This window comes from Carcharodon carcharias, chromosome 12 (genome assembly GCF_017639515.1).
Source record: "Carcharodon carcharias isolate sCarCar2 chromosome 12, sCarCar2.pri, whole genome shotgun sequence".
NCBI lineage: Eukaryota > Metazoa > Chordata > Chondrichthyes > Lamniformes > Lamnidae > Carcharodon > Carcharodon carcharias.
In genome coordinates, this window is record NC_054478.1 from 13,409,267 (window position 1) to 13,427,098 (window position 17,832).

A 17,832-nucleotide genomic window follows, 5' to 3' on the forward strand; every position below is an offset into this window, starting at 1 on the left:
TGTGTGCATGACTGTCTGTGTATGAGTATGAGAGACTGAGAGTGTGTATGAAGGATCCTGTTTGTGTGTGAAGGACTGTGTGTGTGTGTGTGTGTGTGTGTGTGTGAGGGACTCAGTCTCTGTGAGGGAGACTCTGGCTGCTGCCTTGTGCTGTGGGGAGATGCTGAGTTGAGAGGGAAGAGGCTGCCAAGCCCCGCCCAGTGCTGGTGTCAGGCTGTGGAGGGTGGAGTTGGAACCGGCATTCATAGAACTGACTTCAGGCTGCTCCAGTGGCTCCCCACAGTTTGGACCAGTCAGTTCCGCAGCCTGATCCCTCCTGAGGTTGCTGCTGAGTGTGTGTGTGCATCTGCCTTCGGCTCACTGACAGAGACAGCTGGAACCCTGCGTGCATGTGCCTGACTCTCTGCATTCCTGAAAGATTGACTTTGACCATTTCTTAAAGTGCGGGGTTTCTGCTCTTGCCCCCTCCTTGGGGACCCCGTGTGTTGCCTCGCGATCCCGGTCATGAACTGGCGCTGGGAATGGCTGCTGTCCGTGGCGGTTCTCGTCGAGCTGTTGGGGGCCGAGGGGTCGCAGTTCAAAGCTGCCCGCCTGCATCGCTGGTCCACAGCCAGCCTGGGCTACCTCAAATCCAGCCTGTGTCATCGGGTCTCCTTTCTGTCAGACTCTGAGTGCAAGCGACTGGCGGAGATCCCGCAGACAGCCGTGGCGGTCTATGCAGCAGAGCCCCGGGCGGGGGAGAAGCTGCTGACCATCCTACCAGACTCTGGCCTCAGCTTGGGATCTCCCCATGACGCGGTCATCACCCTGGACCCCAGCCCGGAGCTCAGCTTTGGCCACCCGGTCACCGTCTTCTACGTCGACTTCAATGTGAACGAGCGGCGATGTGGAATCCGGGAGGGACTGTATTTAGGTAAGGATCAGAGAATTCATCTCTTGTGTCATCGCCGCATCACTTGATTTTCTTTGCTCCGCTCTTGGCAGCCGTGCTCTCAGCCTCCCGGGCCCCTAAGCTCTGGAATTCCCTCCCTAAACCTCTCCCTCCTCCTTCAAGACGTTCATTTAAAAACCCACCTCTTTCAGCAAGCTTTGGGTCACCTGTTCTCATACCCCCCCCCCCCCCCCTCCTTAGCAGCTCGGTAGTAAACGTTTATCTGGTAACACTCCTGTGAAACACCTTCCGATTGTTTACACCACGTTAAAGAGGCTATACAAATGCCAGTTGTTGTTGTCCGATGTTGGATCAGTTCTGTTCCTGTTGACTGACAGAGGTTAGAGATTAACTGACTGCACGGCTGGAGATTGTTTTGGGATGACCAGAGGGGGCTTAGCGAGTAGGAACCACAAGGAGAGGGAAGGACGGAGAGACTAAAAGAAGATGGAAGGAAAGAGCAGAATAATATTGAGAATGTAGGATGAAAAAGTCAAGGGTTTATGTGGCGAGAAAAGAGTCTTAACAGATTCAAACTCAAAACGAGGTATGAAGGCCAAAATACTCAGAACACAGGCCATGACAATGAGAATGAGAACTGTTATTAATTTTTGATAACATGATCATGCTAGGGGTTTACGGTTTGGTGTAACTTGATTTCTTGACCAAAATCAGAGGTCAGAGAAAGTAAAACATAAAGATAACGGAAAAGACAGGGGGAGAAGAGGTTGGATGAGAGTTGTGACTGTGTTCAAATGTATGTGAAACTTTTTCTTAACTGTGTGGGACTTATTTTGACAGCACGGGGCTGTGACTGCATCCAACTGTATGGGATTAGGCTTGACTGTATGGAAATGTGTGGGTCCATGTCAGACAGCGTGGGACTACGTCTGTGTGTGTGTGACTGTGTCCAGCTGTGAAGGACTGAGTTCGCTGTGTGTGACTGTGTGTGATTGCAACCTACTGTGTGTGACTATGTCTGACCTTTTGGGACTGTGCCTAGACTCAGTGGCCAGAATTGAGTGTGGAGTTTGGTTCTTGCAATCCCAGAGATTGCAAGAGTGCCCAGAGTGTTTATTTTTAAAGCTTTTGGATTTCTGGAATGCTTTGGGAGTTTGGGCTTGGTAGTGTTGGGTGTTTTGTGCCTGTTTTTACATTTGTATGTTTGTGGATATTTCTGTATTTACATAGTGCCAGTTGTGACTTTACATCACTGTTTATGGCTGTGCTATAGTTAATTTTTGGTTATGGTTATATATTGCTGGGTTTAATTATATATTGTTAGCTATTGCTGCTGGTGGTAATGTATTCTTGGTTAGCGTTACATGTTGACAGTTATTTCTGGCCAATGTTATATAGAGTTTATTATAGCTATATATTGCTGGCTATATTGTAGTTCTATATTTTTGGTTATGGTTACATATTGCTGGTTATTGTTACAATTTTGGTTTTAAGTCGCACTCCTGATATTGATAGAATCTCAGTGACAAACAGAGAACGTTGAGTGAGAGGAGGTGATGGTATTCTGTGATGATCTAATGTTTGATCAAGTTACGTGGAGTGTAACAGATGCCGAGCGCTCAGGCATCATTTCCCCTCACTCCCTCCTGGGTTATTGACCCTCGCCAGGGCAGAGTGTCTCACAGGAGCAAGCTGCTCTCTAATAGGCCAGCCTTCCTCAAAGTATGGCAACATAATAGTTTTGTTAGTGAACTCGGAATCCAGAAGCCTGGATTTTCATGATCTGGAGACAAGAGTTCAAACCCCTAAAAAGTTCAAATCCACTAAGAGCCAGCATGCAGGTGCAACAATCAATAAGGAAGGCAAATTGTACGCTGGCCTTCATTGCAAGAGGATTTGAGTACAGGAGTAAAGATGTCTTGCTGAAATTGTATAGAGCCTTGGTAAGACCGCACCTGGAGTACTGTGTAGAGTTTTGGTCTCCTTATCTGAGGAAGGATATACTTGCAATCGAGGGAATTCAACAGAGGTTCACCTGACTAATCCCTGGGATAACAGGATTGTTTCATGAGGAGAGACTGAGGAAACTGGGCCTGTGTTCTCTAGAGTTTCGAAGAATGAGAGGTGATCTCATTGAGACTTGCAGAATTGTTACAGGGCGTGACAGGGTAAATGCAGATAGGATGTTTCCCCTGGCTGGTGAGTCTAGAACCAGGGGACACAGTCTCAGGATAAGGGGCAGGTCATTTAAGACTGAGATGAGGAGGAATTTCTTCACTCAGAGGGTGGTCAATCTTTGGAATTCTCTACCCCAAGGGCTGTGGAGGCTCACTCATTGACTGTGTTCAGGACAGGAACCGATAGGTTTCTGGAGACCAATGACATCAAGGGATATGGAGATAGTGCGGAAAGTGGTGTTGAGCTAGATGATCAGCCATGTTCTAATTGAAAGGTGGAGCAGGCTCGATGGGCTGAATGGCCTCCTCCTGTTCCTATGTTCCCATCAGAGCCAGCTGGGGAATTTAATTTCAATAAGTCTGAAATAAAAAGCTAGCACTAGTGATGGTGACCAAAAAACTATCTGATTCACTAATGCACTTCAGGAAAGGAAATCTGCTGTTTTTACCCTTTCTGGTCTGGGCCTCCATGTGACTTCAGACCACAGCAATGTGGTTGGCTCTCAACTGCTCTCTGAAATGACCCAACAAACCACTCAGTTAAAGGCAATTACGGAGGGGCAATAAATGCTGGCCTTGCATGTGATAACCAGAGCCTGTGAATGAATAAAAAAAATTTGAACTTAGATATCACCAGGAATTGGTGGAATATTCCTCCTCGCCCATATTCACACCAACAGCCCCACTGGGCGTGGTCAGGAGGGAAGTCCTTGTTGAATTTCTCCCTCCATAGCCCTAATATACAGAGGCCAATCACAAGAGCGTAATTACCATCTTAATAGCGCCGTATCACAACCACAGGGCCTTGCAAGCACTGACAGTGCAGTAGTGCAGTAGTGAGGGAATGCTGCACTGTCAGAGGTGCTGCACTGTCATATGAGATGTTAATCCGTGATCCTGGCTGCCCTTTCAGGTGGATGTTAAAGATCCCATGGCACTATTCCTGGGTCAATAATTGCACCTTAGCCAATATTGCTAAGGAAACAGGTCCACTTGTCACCCAATTCATTTGTTGTCTCAAAACAAAAATAAAAATACCTGGAAAAACTCAGCAGGTCTGGCAGCATCTGCGGAGAGGAACACAGTTAATGTTTCGAGTCCGACAGAACTATGCTTTTATCACTTGTTGTCTCTGTGGAACCTTAGCGTGCAGAAATCGATTGTCACGTTTTACATCTCCTAAAGCTGTGAAGCTTTTTGGGATGTGGAAGAAATTACAGAAATGTAAGATAGTTTGCTTTGCAGCCAAACACAGCAGGTAATTAACTTATAAATAGCAAGGTCACACAGACAGTGAATGGTGCTTTTAAGGGTCAGGTAATCTATTTTTGGCGCTGTGAGCGTAATATGGCCACGGGAACCAATCTAAACAATCACTCACAGGTAGACAGACTATTTAAAGGGCAGAGAGTACAAGAGTAAAGAAGTAAGGATTTGTTTGTACAAAAACAGAATTACTTGGAAAAACTCAGCAGGTCTGGCAGCATCGGCGGAGAAGAAAAGAGTTGACGTTTCGAGTCCTCATGACCCTTCAACAGTTTTTATCTCTTTGTCTGTACGCTCACATTTGTGTCGTGAACTTAACGTAGTAAAATGTTCGCAAAAGTGCTTCACAGGGGCATTGTCAGACAAAATTTGTCTCTGAGCTATATAAGGAAATGTTAGCACAGGTGACCCAAAGCTTGGTCAAAATGTTGGTTTTAAGGAGCATCTTAAAGGAGGAGAGTAAGGTAGAGAGGTGGAGAAGTTTAGGGAGGGAATTCCAGAGCTTAGGGCCCAGGCAGCTAAAGGCTACCACTAGCGGTTGGATTAAAATCAGGGATGTACAAGAGGCCAGAATTGGAGGAGGGCAGATATCTCGGTGGGTTTAGGGCCGGACGTTACTGAAGAGGGAGGGGTGAGACCACCATGAAGGGATTTGAAAACAAGGATGACGGACTGGGAGTAAACGTACATTAGTGAGCACAGTGGGGGGGTAATGGATGAACCAAAACAGATAAATTAAAGATCACCCATCAAAGGCAGGAACCAGAAGATCATTTTCTTATTGAGAAAGTGGATGCTCGAGCAGCAAGAAGGAATTGAATTAAAAGGGAAGTGAATAAATGCATGATGAGGTAAGATTTACAATGGGATGGGGGAAGGGAACGACAATGGCTGAAATAGTTTCTGGTGCTGTAGGCAAGGTGAACAATGTGCTAACATGATTTATGAAGATGATCTGCACCCCAGGTAACTACGAGTGCATGACCCTGGCCCTGAAGAGCCGCTGTGAGAACCTGTTGAAGAGGAGGACCAGCCGTAATGAGCGACACAATGCCAAAGATCGAGCAAAGAACAGGCTAAAGGCCCAGGCTGCCAGGAGCAGTCTGAAGAGAGAGGTCCGCAACGCCGGGAGTCAGTCCCGGAGAGAGGAGCGGCTTGTGGGACTGTGTGAGATACATTTCATACCCCTGGTGGTAGGCCAGAAGGATGTGCACAAAGAGCAGAGACTCCGCTGTGTAGGTTGGTGTCTTCCTTAACTCTTACCTCCATCAACTTTAGTGCACAATCTCCAGATCAGGTACAGCACCAGGTTAGATACAATCTAAAGCTCTCATTACACTGTCCCCATCAAACACTCCCAGGGCAGGTACAGCACGGGGTTAGATACAGAGTAAAGCTGCCTCTACACTGTCCCCATCAAACACTCCCAGGACAGGTACAGCACGGGGTTAGATACAGAGTAAAGCTCCCTCTACCCTGTCCCAATCAAACACTCCCAGGACAGGTACAGCACGGGGTTAGATACAGAGTAAAGCTTCCTCTACACTGTCCCCATCAAACACTCCCAGGACAGGTACAGCACGGGGTTAGATACAGAGTAAAGCTCCCTCTACACTGTCCCCATCAAACACTCCCAGGACAGGTACAGCACGGGGTTAGATACAGAGTAAAGCTCCCTCTACACTGTCCCCATCAAACACTCCTAGGACAGGTACAGCACGGGGTTACAGAATAAAGCTCACTCGACAGCAATAAAGAGCCTGGTTCAGGTGTTTGTAAAATGTTCCAATTTGACCCATTTCCTTTCACCCTGGTTCCTTGGCTAACTTTGAAGTATTTATTGAAATCCACCTGGTCTATTCTATTGAATGTTTCATGGTTTGCCAAAAAAGAATGAGAGTAATTTTAACCCAAGTTGCCAGGCATAAATCCCTAGGGATGGAATGGAATATCAGTTTTACACATACCTAGGATTGACCTTAATGGAGAAGGGGTGCAACAAAGGTTCACTAGGCTGGTTGCTGAGGTGGGAGGGCTGGCCTAAGGCTAGAGATTGATTAGAATAGACCCAAGTTCTCTGGAATTTATAAGGATGTGAGGTGATTCCATTGAAATGTATAAAATGCTTAGAGGGTTTGACAAGGTAGATACTGAATAGGCTGTACCCCCTGACTAGAGAGTTTAGATCTTTATGGGATAGAGATTTAAGATGATTGGCAAAAGAACAAAAGGCAACATGAGGAAAAGCTTTTTGACACAGCGAGTGGTTAGGATCTGGAATGCACAACCTGAAAGGGTGGGGGAGGCACATTCAATCAAAGCTTTCAAAAGGCAACCAGGTAAGCATCTTACAGGGAAAAAGAACCTGTAGGGCTCTGGGGAAGGGGCAGAGGAGTGAGGCCAGCTAAACTGTTCTGAGAGCCGGTACAGACTCAATGGGCCGAATAGCCTCCCTCTGTGCTGTAACCATTTTATGATTCTGTTTTATTCTATCCAGAGGTCAGGGTTTCAGGATAAGGGGTTGGCCATTTAGGACTGAGGTGAGGGGAACTTTCTTCACTCAGAGGGTTGTGAATCTTTGAAATTCTCCACCTCAGAGAGCTGTGGATGCTCAGTCAAGCATATTTGACACTGAGATTGATAGATTTTTGAAGACCGAGGGAATCAAGGGATGCAGGGATAGTACAGGAACGTGGGTGTTGAGGCCGAGGGGCTACATGGCATACTCCTTTTCCTTATGTAATTTGGGAGGTGTGAAAACAGCATTTCATCCAATCCCAACAGTTTTCCAATGGGCAATTTAGGGTAAAATTGTCCCCAGAATATTTCAGCAGAAGTAGAACTTGATCCTCGATTCTCAGGTTACAACCTGGGATTAAATATCAGTCACAACTTTGAGGTCGGGTCAATTGTTTGTTTTAAGGAACCTTGCCCTTTTCCCCCACCATCAGACTCGGTTTTGTTTTGAAGCAATTACCTCGAAGTTGACTCTGTGTTTTCTCGTTCCAGAACAGAAGGGTTTTGCCGCCTGTCCTCGGCCTCTGAGCATCACCAGCCCCAATCCTGCCGCCGCCGACTGTGAGTTAAACAAAAACACACGCCGGTGTCATCGGCAACAATTGTCTTCACAGAAATCCTGTCGCATGTACCAGACATGTGACCACGGAGTGCTGCTCTCCGGTGAGATGTGTTTGCGTGTGTGAGAGAGTGTGTGAGAGAGAGGCAGGGAGAGAGAGTGTGAAGGAAGAGGAGAGGGTGGAGGGGGTGGTGGGGGATGGAGTGGGGAGAAAGAGAGTGAGAAAAAAGAGGAGACATAGGGAAGGAGAGAGTGAGAGAGAGACTGGAAGATGGGACAGGGAGGGAGTGGGAGAGGGAAGAGTAAGGGAGAGATTAAGGAGGATGAAGGGATGGTGAAAGAGGAGACAAAAAGCGAAAGAAAGCAGGAGGGGTAACATAGAGAGGGAGAGGGGGAAACAGGGCGGGGGAGATAGAGGAAGGACAAGAGAGGAGAGAGAGAGAGAGAGAGGGGGAAGCAAACAACAAGAGTGAGTGGGAAAGAGGAACGGAAGTGAAGCAATGAGATAGTGACCAAAATATTTTCCTTTTGCTGAAGAATAAACGTTTTCCACCTCTTCTTCAAATGTAGCTATGGGATCCTTAACGTGCACCTGAGAAAGGTGAACCAGCTTAACATTGTGTCTGAAAGACAGCGATCTGACAGTGCAGCACTCCATTGGTCCTGTACTGGAGAGTCAACCTGGATTATGGGCTCAAGTCTCTGTCATGGGACTTGAACCCAAAGCTTCTGACTCAGAGGCAAGAGTGTTATCCGCGAACCAGGTCTGACATCTTGAGTCCGGGTCTCTCCGTGTGGGATGAGTGTTTCAGGAATGCATTTGGTTGTTGCCCACAGATTTGTCTCCTTAGCCCTGCTATCTTATTAATTTTCAGGAGGGTGGAAGGAGCACCTCACATACCAGCGGCACGTGTACAATGTGTTACACTTTTACCGAATGCTGCGGAGGAATGGATTCCGGACAGAGAACATCAAAACGTTCTTTGCAGGAGATGGACAGATCCCAGGTAAATACAGACACACTACAGTCTGCAGCAGCAAAAATAACCAGGTCCCCAGTAATTAGAGTCACACCATTCTCTGTATTAGTAAATTGAATCATTCCCAGTAAATGCAGCCCTCCTGCATTCTATATGAGCAATTATAACCGGATTCATGGTCAATGCAGGCACATTAGGCTCTACACTGACACATGGAAGCAGATTCAGTAGTAACTTGCAAAAGGGAATTGAATAAATACTTGAAAGAGAGAAAGTGAAAGTGAGGGAGAGAAATTGGGGAAAATAAATCAGAAAGAATTACATGCTTTTATATGGAACCTTTCATGACCTCAGGGTGTCCCAAAATGCTTTACAGCCAATGAACTACTTCTGATCACTGTTGTAATGTAGGAAATGCGGTAGCCGTTTTGCGAGCAGCAAGCTCCACAAACAGCCATGTGTTGATGACCAGATAACTTAATTGAGGGATGTTGATTAAGAAATAAATGTTGGTTACTTTAATTGTTTAACTCAGTGAGCTGAGGCTCCTGACAGTTTCATTGTTTTCGTTCTTTGCAGTGGATGAGGAGACTGAGGACATCTACCCGGCCACAGAGAAGGTGATGATCCGCAGCTACATCTCCTATATCTGTCGTGCTGTCAACTGCGCTGATTCTCTGGTTCTGTATCTTAACAGCCCCACAAGAAATGATGGGACCATGTTGCTCTGGGACGTTAATAAAAATGGAATTGTAAGTATTTAAACAAACACTGAGGTTTTACTTCCTTGTAATGTCATTCTAGATTCAAGTTCCACTAAAGGGACCCCAGTCCATAAACAGACTGACTCCCCGTGCAATACTAAGGGAGCACTACACTGTCAGAGGTGCCTTATCTTTACATAGGAGGTGTGAAAGGGCGGATGCTGAGAGGATGTTTCCCCTCTTGGAAGAATCTAAAACTTGGGGATAGTTTCAAAATAAGGGGTCTCCCATTTAAGACGGAGATGAGGAGGAATTTCTTCTCTGAGAGGGTGGTTACTCTGTGGAATTCTCTTCCCCAGAGAGCAGTGGAGGCTGAGTCATTGAATATATTCAAGGCTGAGTTAGGTTATTGATTTACAAGGGGGTGAATGGTTATGGAAGCAGGCAGCAAAGTGGAGTTTCATTGGCGGAGCAGGCTCAAAGGACCAAATGGCCTCCTCCTGCTCCTATTTCTTATGCTCTTAGGTACAACACAGAAACAGACCATTCAGCCCAACCAATCCATGCTAGCATTTATCTTAACCTGAACCTCCTCCTGTATTACCTCATCTCACTCTATTAACATAATCTCTATTCCCTTCTCCCTCATGTGTTTATCTATCTTCCTCTTATATGCATTCCATTCGTTTCAACCTTTCCCCATTGTAGCGAGTTCCACATTCCCCCTACTGTCTGGATAAATAAGTTTCTTCTGAGCTCCCTATTTCACATCTGTCACTCTGAATAACTACCCTTTATTCCCACTCTCTGCTTTCTGTCTTGAAGCTAGCTAGCAATCCACTCTGCCCCCTGACTCTACATTCCCTGATCTTATTCATTAGTCTATTATGGGGGCACCTTATGGAAGGCCTTTTGAAAATCCAGATAAATTAAATCTACTACATTACCACTGTCTACTTTCTCTGTTACCTCCTCAAAAAATTCAGTAAGGCTGGTCAAGCAAGATCTTTCCTTTTGAAATCCGTGCTGACTATTCATTTTTATATTTTTAGTTTCTAGTTGAGATGTTAAGCTCCGTCTGCCCTCTCTGGTGGATGTCAAAGATCCTACGTCCACTATTCAAAAAACAGCAGGGGCGTTTTCCCGTATCCTGGCCAATATTTATCCTTTGATCTCAACAGGTTATCTGATCATTATCGCATAAGTATGCTGCCACATTTCCTATCTTACAACAGTGACTACACTTCAGAAAGTACTTCATTGGCTGGGTTTTACTGCAATCAACTATTTGGGCCCCTCATACTGGGGTCAGGTACAGGTAGAGTTCAGATTTGAATCAGTGCAGGGAGAACTCTAGGTGAATCCATACATGAAAAACTCAAGAGTATTAGCAGTACAGGTTGAACCTTTGATGAGTCAGTTGAACCTTTGATGAGTCAGTACAGGTAGAGCCCAGGTCATTTCCCACAGCCTCATTTTTGCTGACTGAAAGAGAAAATAGGGGGGGTAACGTCATTCCTTTTCTCAGTATCCATTGCCCTGGCCTGCACTCCAAGGTATTCACGTCTGGATAATGAAAAGATTTTTTTTTTTGTAAAAGGGAGCCTATTTTGCGTGAGGGTCACCAAAGGCACCCGGGAGCATGTAAAGACAATTGTTAAGTGTTTATTTGTCAATCTGAGCGGCGAGTGGAGAAAGCTGAATAATGGTCTATCAAATGCACCTTTTCAGGGGCAGGATTAGGTGGATCACAAAAGACAGTGGCCACAAGGATTGAGTTCCAGTGAGGGTTGGAGAAGCAACACTTTCATTTCATCTTAATTCCTGGCATCTAATCCAGGAAACAGGAGAAAGTTTTGGCTAATTCACTACAGTCTGGCAATCAACTCTGATTTTTTTTAAAAATGCCTTAAGATAAATAGCATGCCTGGAATTTAATTTCTCAGTAATCTCCCTCAGTAATTCACTGTGGTTTGTGCAGGTGCGTTTACAGGATATTGATTTTTCTGCCGGAGTCGGCTTAACTTTACAAAGCATCGAGCAGACTCATTTCTACTTGGGAGCGAATGTTTTAATTAATCACCATGGACTTTCAGGTGCTTTATGCTGTACCTTGGTCTCCTTGAGTTGATGACACATCTTATTAATCATCTTACTGAGATGATCCTGCCTCTGTGACTAAGAAAGAACCCCCATTTCACAGCTCCATACACCACCTAGGATGTCTCAAAATGCTTACAGCCAATGGAGCACTTTTGTAGTTATTGTTGGAATGTAGTAAACACAGCAGCCAATTTGCACACCGCAAGATCCCACAAACAGCGAATTGATAAGGACTAGACATTGGTTGAGGAAAAAATATTGGCCCAGGGCACTGGGGAGAACACCAGTGCCCTTCTTTGAATAGTACCTCAAAATAAGGCATCTCTGGACACAGCAGTTTGTGAATTTGAATTCGGTTAAAAAACATAGAAAGAGAAAGCTAGGATAGTAGAAGTGGCCATGAAAACTGTCAGACTGTCATTAAAAACCCAACTGGTCCACTAATGTTCTTTAGAGAAGTAAACCTGCCCTTCTTAGCCAGTTGGGGCCTATTCCCTCAGTCGCACACCAACACGGTCGACTCTTAGTTTCCCCCCCAAAGTGGCTCAGCAGGTCACTCAGTTCAATCAAGTTTTCCCAAGGCTATAAGTTTTGGATTTGTCAACAATGCCCACATCCCAAGAGTGAATGAAAAAAGGTAAAGCACCCAACCAACTTTTGAACGTCATACCATCTGATCTATAATGTTGAGCCATCAGGGTAGCTGAGGTGATGAGCAGGCGAGTGGAGTCCCAGTTCTGTGTGAGATTTCAGGTTCGGATGATTGTTTGACACAGTTTATGAATTAAATTTTCAGGCTGATCAAAAGGAGAAGTATACGGTGGGGGAGTTGCTGATGGATCTGGAAGGGTGCAATGCAAGAAGGGTGCTAATATTCGTTGATCAAAGTTACCCTGGGACTCTGGTGAAGAAACTGCTTTCTTCCAAGAAGCATCCAAATGTCATCTTGATCAGCAACAGCAGGGGGTCAGAGTTCACCTGGGCCTCCTGCTTCACTGAATTTTGGGCAGAGCTTCAACCTGATCAGTGTCTCATCGATTACCTCTTCAAGGTCAGTTTTAAGTTGCTTAAGAACATACGTAGCATGTAAAACAGGCATAAAATACTGCCCGCTTGACCGTCCCAGCCTCATACTGCCCGCTTGACCATCCCAGCCTAATACTGCCCGCTTGACCATCCCAGCTTCATACTGCCTGGCTAATCGCTGTCCCTCAGGAGAATGACCTCTGTAATAGGGGAGGGTCTGACGCTAAAATCTATCATGGACTCAGTGCTAAAGTTACAAATGCTTCATTGACACTCTCCCAGTAAGTCACAAAACAGAGTTAGAGATTGTTTTACAAACTGGTAGTGTGAATGTTAAATGCTATTTTTCCCATATGTATTGGATTTACTGAAACATAGGAACAGGAGCAGGCCATTCAGCCCATCGAGCCTACTCCAACATTCATTCACTTAGATCATGGCTGATCGCCTATATCAGCGCCAATTTCTCGCGGTATCTCCATACCCCTCGATGTCATTAATCTGCAGAAATCTATCAATTTCCATCTTGAACTTACACAATGATTTAGCTTCCACTGCCCTCTGGGGTATGGAATTCCAAATCTTCACCCCCTCTGAGTGAAGAAATTCCTCTTCGTCCCGGTCTTAATTCATCTGCCCTTTATTCTGAGGTTATGTATCCTGGCTCTAGACTCACCAGCCAGGGGACATATCCCAACTACATCCACTCTGTCATGTCCTGTAAGAATTTTGTAAGTCTCAATGAGATCACCTCTCCTTTGAAACTCTGGAGAATGCAGGCCCAGTTTCCTCGATCTGTCCTCATAAGACAATCTCGCCATCCCAGGGATTAGTCTGGTGGACCTCTGTTGCACTCCCTCAATGACAAGTATATCTTTCCTTAGACAAGGATAACACCTACCAAAACTGTACACAATACTCCAGGTGCAGTCTATAAATGACCCATTTATTCCTACTCTCCGCTTTCTGTCTGTTTACCAATTCTCTATCCATACCAGTATATTACGCCCAATCTCATGTGCTCTGTTTACTAACCTCCTGCATGGGACCTTATTGAAAGCATTCTGAAAATCCAAATACACCACATCCACTGGTTCTCCTTTATCCATTCTACAAGTAACATCCTCAAAAAACTTCAACAGGTTTGTCAAACATGATTTCCCTTTCATAAATCCATGTTGACTGCCCAATTTTACCATTAATTTCTAAGTTATTACATCCTTTATAATAGATCTAAAATTTTCCCTACTACATGTCAAACTAACAGGTCTGTAGTTCTCCATTCTCCCTCCGTTCTTAAATAGTGGGGTTACATTTATCTTCCAGTTGTGTTGCTATGTTATTCCCTGATGGGACAGTGTCCTTACCTTGAATGGGTGCGCTGCTTATCACACTGTGTTGAAGACACAGCTCCTCTCCCCACACTGGATGGTAGCCTGCTCATTATCTCTTCCCACACTGAGGAGCAGCCCCACTTTCTCCCTCCTCCTACTGGGGAGTATCCCCTCTTTCCCTCTCACCATGTTGTAAGCACAAGCACCTCTCGTCCTGCTTATCTCTTTCGGTTCATCGCCCTTGCTAGTTAGGCAAGAAGATTGCTCTTTCACTACGCAGGATATATGTGCCTTACTGACAAGGGAGTTGGGGACTGGTGTCAAGGGCCGTTATGAATCTTTGGACCTGTTTGCTGTCTAGTGAATGTAGAAACAAACTGAGGGAAAAGTCAGCCAAGGGAATAAAATGTTCATTGGCTGGAATGTTTTTGCTGGGGAATGGGACATCAGTTGTATCAGCGTCCGCTGTTGTTGAGTTATTTGACTTTAACTTCAGTTCAGAAAAGTGCTGACACTTATTGACTTATGTTTTTCCCAGCATGTTGCGTGGACTGCCCCCTCGACTCTTGGAGTAGTTGAGTCCACTTCTGGGCTCCTGAACAGCACCATCTATGGAGGACCCTGCTATAACAACCCACCTCTGACTCCAGAAGAAGTGAAGCGGGAGTACATGGGCTGTCAAAATCTCCCCACTGCAGTGTGGTACCAGACAATCCAGCAGAAGGATCTCCTGCACTAACTACTCCAGCTCATTTCAACAGACTTTTCTCTCAATGGGACTGGGAACTTATCAAAGTGCAGATATAAACCTTAATATCAACTTTTGCAAGATTTTAACTCTGTTCTTGTTTTAACTACTTCCACTGGGAAGTAACCGCTGTCAGAGATCAGATTTACTTTAAATGGATTGACCAGCACTAGGCCTTGCTGTACAGAAGGATGGTTATTGAGGCCTCTTGCCCATTCCCAACTTCCTTTGCTCCACTGCTGGCAGCCATGCCTTCAATTATCTGCACCCTAAACTCTGGAATTCCTTCTCTTAACCTCTCCACCTCTCTCTCCTCCTTTAAAACACGCCTTAAAACATAACCCTTTAACCAAGCTTTTGGTCACCTGACCTAATCTCTCATTCTTTGGCTTTGTGCCCATTTGTTTGCCTGATTATGCTCCAGTGAAATGCCTGGCTAAGAACAAGACATAGCTTTACAACTTACATTTATGCAATGTTCAGCTTCAAAGAAGAAAATCACACTAAGTTCCCCTGATGATATCACTGCTAAGGCAGCACCCAGTGTTAGAACAAGGTCTCCAGTGCAGCGCTGAGTTAGCTGATTGCATGAGTAAAGATGCTACACTTGGCCTCAGTGAGGGAGGGCAAAAACCGGTCAGGGATCTTGACTGCTACCCAGCATCTTCCACTGCATACTGCACTGAGTGAGGGCAGAATCAGCCTTAACTGTGATGGCCTCTGCCATTACTGTCTGTCGAGGTTTACACTCAGGCTCACCCAGTCACCATAACAAAAACTTTTGAGATCAGGGGGAAAATACTGGGCAAGACGTAAATAAGAGCCCTCTGGTCGACATACATTGACTTTCATGATATCAGGATGTCCTAATGTGTTTCACAGCCAATAAGATGATTTTTTGAAGTGTAGTTGCTGTTGCAATATTGATCTGAGCGATTCTAAAATTAACTTGGTCTGAAAGAAAATGCAAGCCAGAGCCTGGTGGGTCATAGCCTTACTATCACATGCCCCCTCTTCTCCCACTGCCAGATGTGTGGATCTGCTCACTGCTGCCTGTTCCATTGGAGAGTGACCACTCACTGCCTTTTGTGATCAGCGTTCGAAGGGATACGGATTAAGTGAGATTATCCTGATTGATCCAGCAATGAGTTAAGAAAGGAAAACTGACCATGATTCCCACTGTTGAATCCTGGCTAACTTTTATCCCTCAAATAACACCTCAAAACATTACCTCATTACTATTTGTAGAGTCTCCCGTGTGCAAATTAGCGGCCATATTTCCTACATTAGAACAGTGAATACACTTCAAAAGTACTTCATTGGCTGCAAAACCTTCTAAAATATTCTGAGGTTGTGAAAGGCGCTATATTTGTAGCTATTGATTAAAAACTCTTCAAACATCTAGTAGCTGTGGGCACCTCTCCCATCCACGAGCAACGTGTGCACTGACCTACTGCATTCAACAGGTACGGTCAACTTCAAAGGCTAAAATTCAGCAGTCCATCCTTGCGGCTATTGAGCTGCACTGGGAGGGAGTATGAGTTGTAGAGTTTGGATTACAGCGTCGGAACTTGGTCTCTGCCCCCCACCCCTCCCCGTGTGTTCCTTTTGTGGGTCACTGAATTTACCTCTCAATCCTGAGAATTCATGCTGAGGTGGTCCAGCCACACCCAGAATACTGTGTACAGCTCTGGTCACTAATGTTATAACTGGGTGACCCAGGGCTTAGAGATGGTGTAGAGGAACGTAACAAGATTGACCCTTGGCGTTACAAAAATGATTTGTTAACAGGATAATGAAAGCAAATCACGATCAATCCTTCCTGATCCACCTTGGCACGAGGGCATACTTCAGGGAAAAAAGGAAACCTCATTCCAGCCTTAGTCCAAACATGGACAAAAGAGCTGAACTCCAGAAATGAGGTGAGAGTTACTGCCCTTGACATTAAGGCTGCATTTGATAGAGCGTGACATCAAGGAGCCCAAGCAAAACTGGAGTCAATGGGAATCAGGGAGAAACCTCTCCATTGGTTGGAGTCATACCAAGCACAAAAGAAGATGGTTGTAGTTATTGGAGGTTAATCATCTCAATCCTCGGACATCACTGCAGGAGTTCCTCAGGGTAGTGTCCTAGGCCCAACCATCTTCAGCTGCTTCACCAATGACCTTCCCTCCATCATAAAATCAGAAGTGGGATGCTCTCTGATGATTGCACAATGTTTAGCACCATTTGCAACTCTTCAGATACTGAAGCAGTCTGCGTCTATGTGTAGCAAGACATGGATAACATTCAAGCTTGGGCTGATAAGAGGTAAGTCATCCCCAACAAGAGAAGATCCAATCATCTCCCCTTGATATTCAATGATATTACCATCACTGTATCCCCCACTATCAACAAGCTGGGGGTTACCATTGACCAGAAACTGAACTGGACTAGCCATATAAATATTGTGGCTACAAGAGCAGGACAGAGGTTGGGAATTCTGCAGAGAGTAATTTACCTCCTGACCCCCACCCCCAAAGTCTGTCCTCAAGGCACAAGTCAGGATCGTGATGGAATATTCTCCACTTGCCTGGGTAAGTGCTGCTCTAACACTTAAGAAGTTCAACACCATCCAGGACAAAGAAGCTCACTTGACAAGCACCCACGCACCACCTCACTCATCCACTCCCTCCATCACTGACGCACAGTGTGTACTATCTACAAGATGCAGTGCAGCAGCTCAGCAAGGCTCCTTTGACAGCACCTTGCAAACCTCTGTCAACTAGAAGGATAAGGGCAGCAATTGCTTGGGAACACCATCACCTCCAAGTCACTCACCATCCTGACTTGGAAATATACCACGTCTCTTCACTATCAGTGGGTCAAAATCCTGGAACACCCTCCCTAATAGCACTGTGGGTGTACCTACACCACATAGACTTCAGTGGTTCAAGAAAGCAGCTCACCACCATCTCCTCAAGGGCAATTAGGGATGGTCAATAAATGCTGGCCTAGCCAGCGATACCCACATCCTGTGAAAGAATTTTTTTTAAAAAGTTCTTTACACAGAGTGATCAATAGCCAGATCCAGTTGGTAGAAAAGGTGATTGAGACCAGGACACTGGATTCAGAGTTTGATGCTATAATGTGGAGCAGTTAGAGTTGGTATTCAGCAAGGATGAGGTAAAATAAGACAAAAGGATTTTCTTCATCTTGCATATACTTAATGTAATTGCAATAATGGAATCCATTTCAGGTACTTTCAGATATATAAAGAAACTTGCATTCTTGATACGGCTACACAAAGCACCCCTCCCCACACTCATCTGCAAAATGTTCTGATTGGAAAGCACAAACTATGCATTCAAAGCTGTAAATGAAAGCACCTGTATAACTTGCCTGATAGGGATTGTAAATAATTGTAGGGTCGTGTATGGCTATGGTAACTGGGAGGAATCGCATGCATGATTTCCGTGTTCACAATGCAGCCTGGCTGTCCTATTTATGCTAACTGTAGATGTTATTCATTGGATTGTAAGTGACT

At 45.3% G+C, this 17,832-nt stretch overlaps 1 protein-coding gene across 1 annotated transcript; it reads left to right on the forward strand.

Annotated features, from left to right (window-relative positions):
* The first annotated feature begins 296 nt into the window (after nucleotides 1–296).
* si:ch211-67e16.11 lies at nucleotides 297–16,299 on the forward strand. Its single transcript, XM_041201257.1, has 7 exons — nucleotides 297–913; nucleotides 5,302–5,574; nucleotides 7,345–7,515; nucleotides 8,287–8,418; nucleotides 8,971–9,143; nucleotides 11,995–12,249; nucleotides 14,097–16,299. Exons 1-7 carry the CDS (start codon nucleotides 505–507, stop codon nucleotides 14,295–14,297), a joined length of 1,614 nt encoding a protein of 537 aa, XP_041057191.1. The 5' UTR covers nucleotides 297–504; the 3' UTR covers nucleotides 14,298–16,299.
* Nucleotides 16,300–17,832: the final 1,533 nt, after the last annotated feature.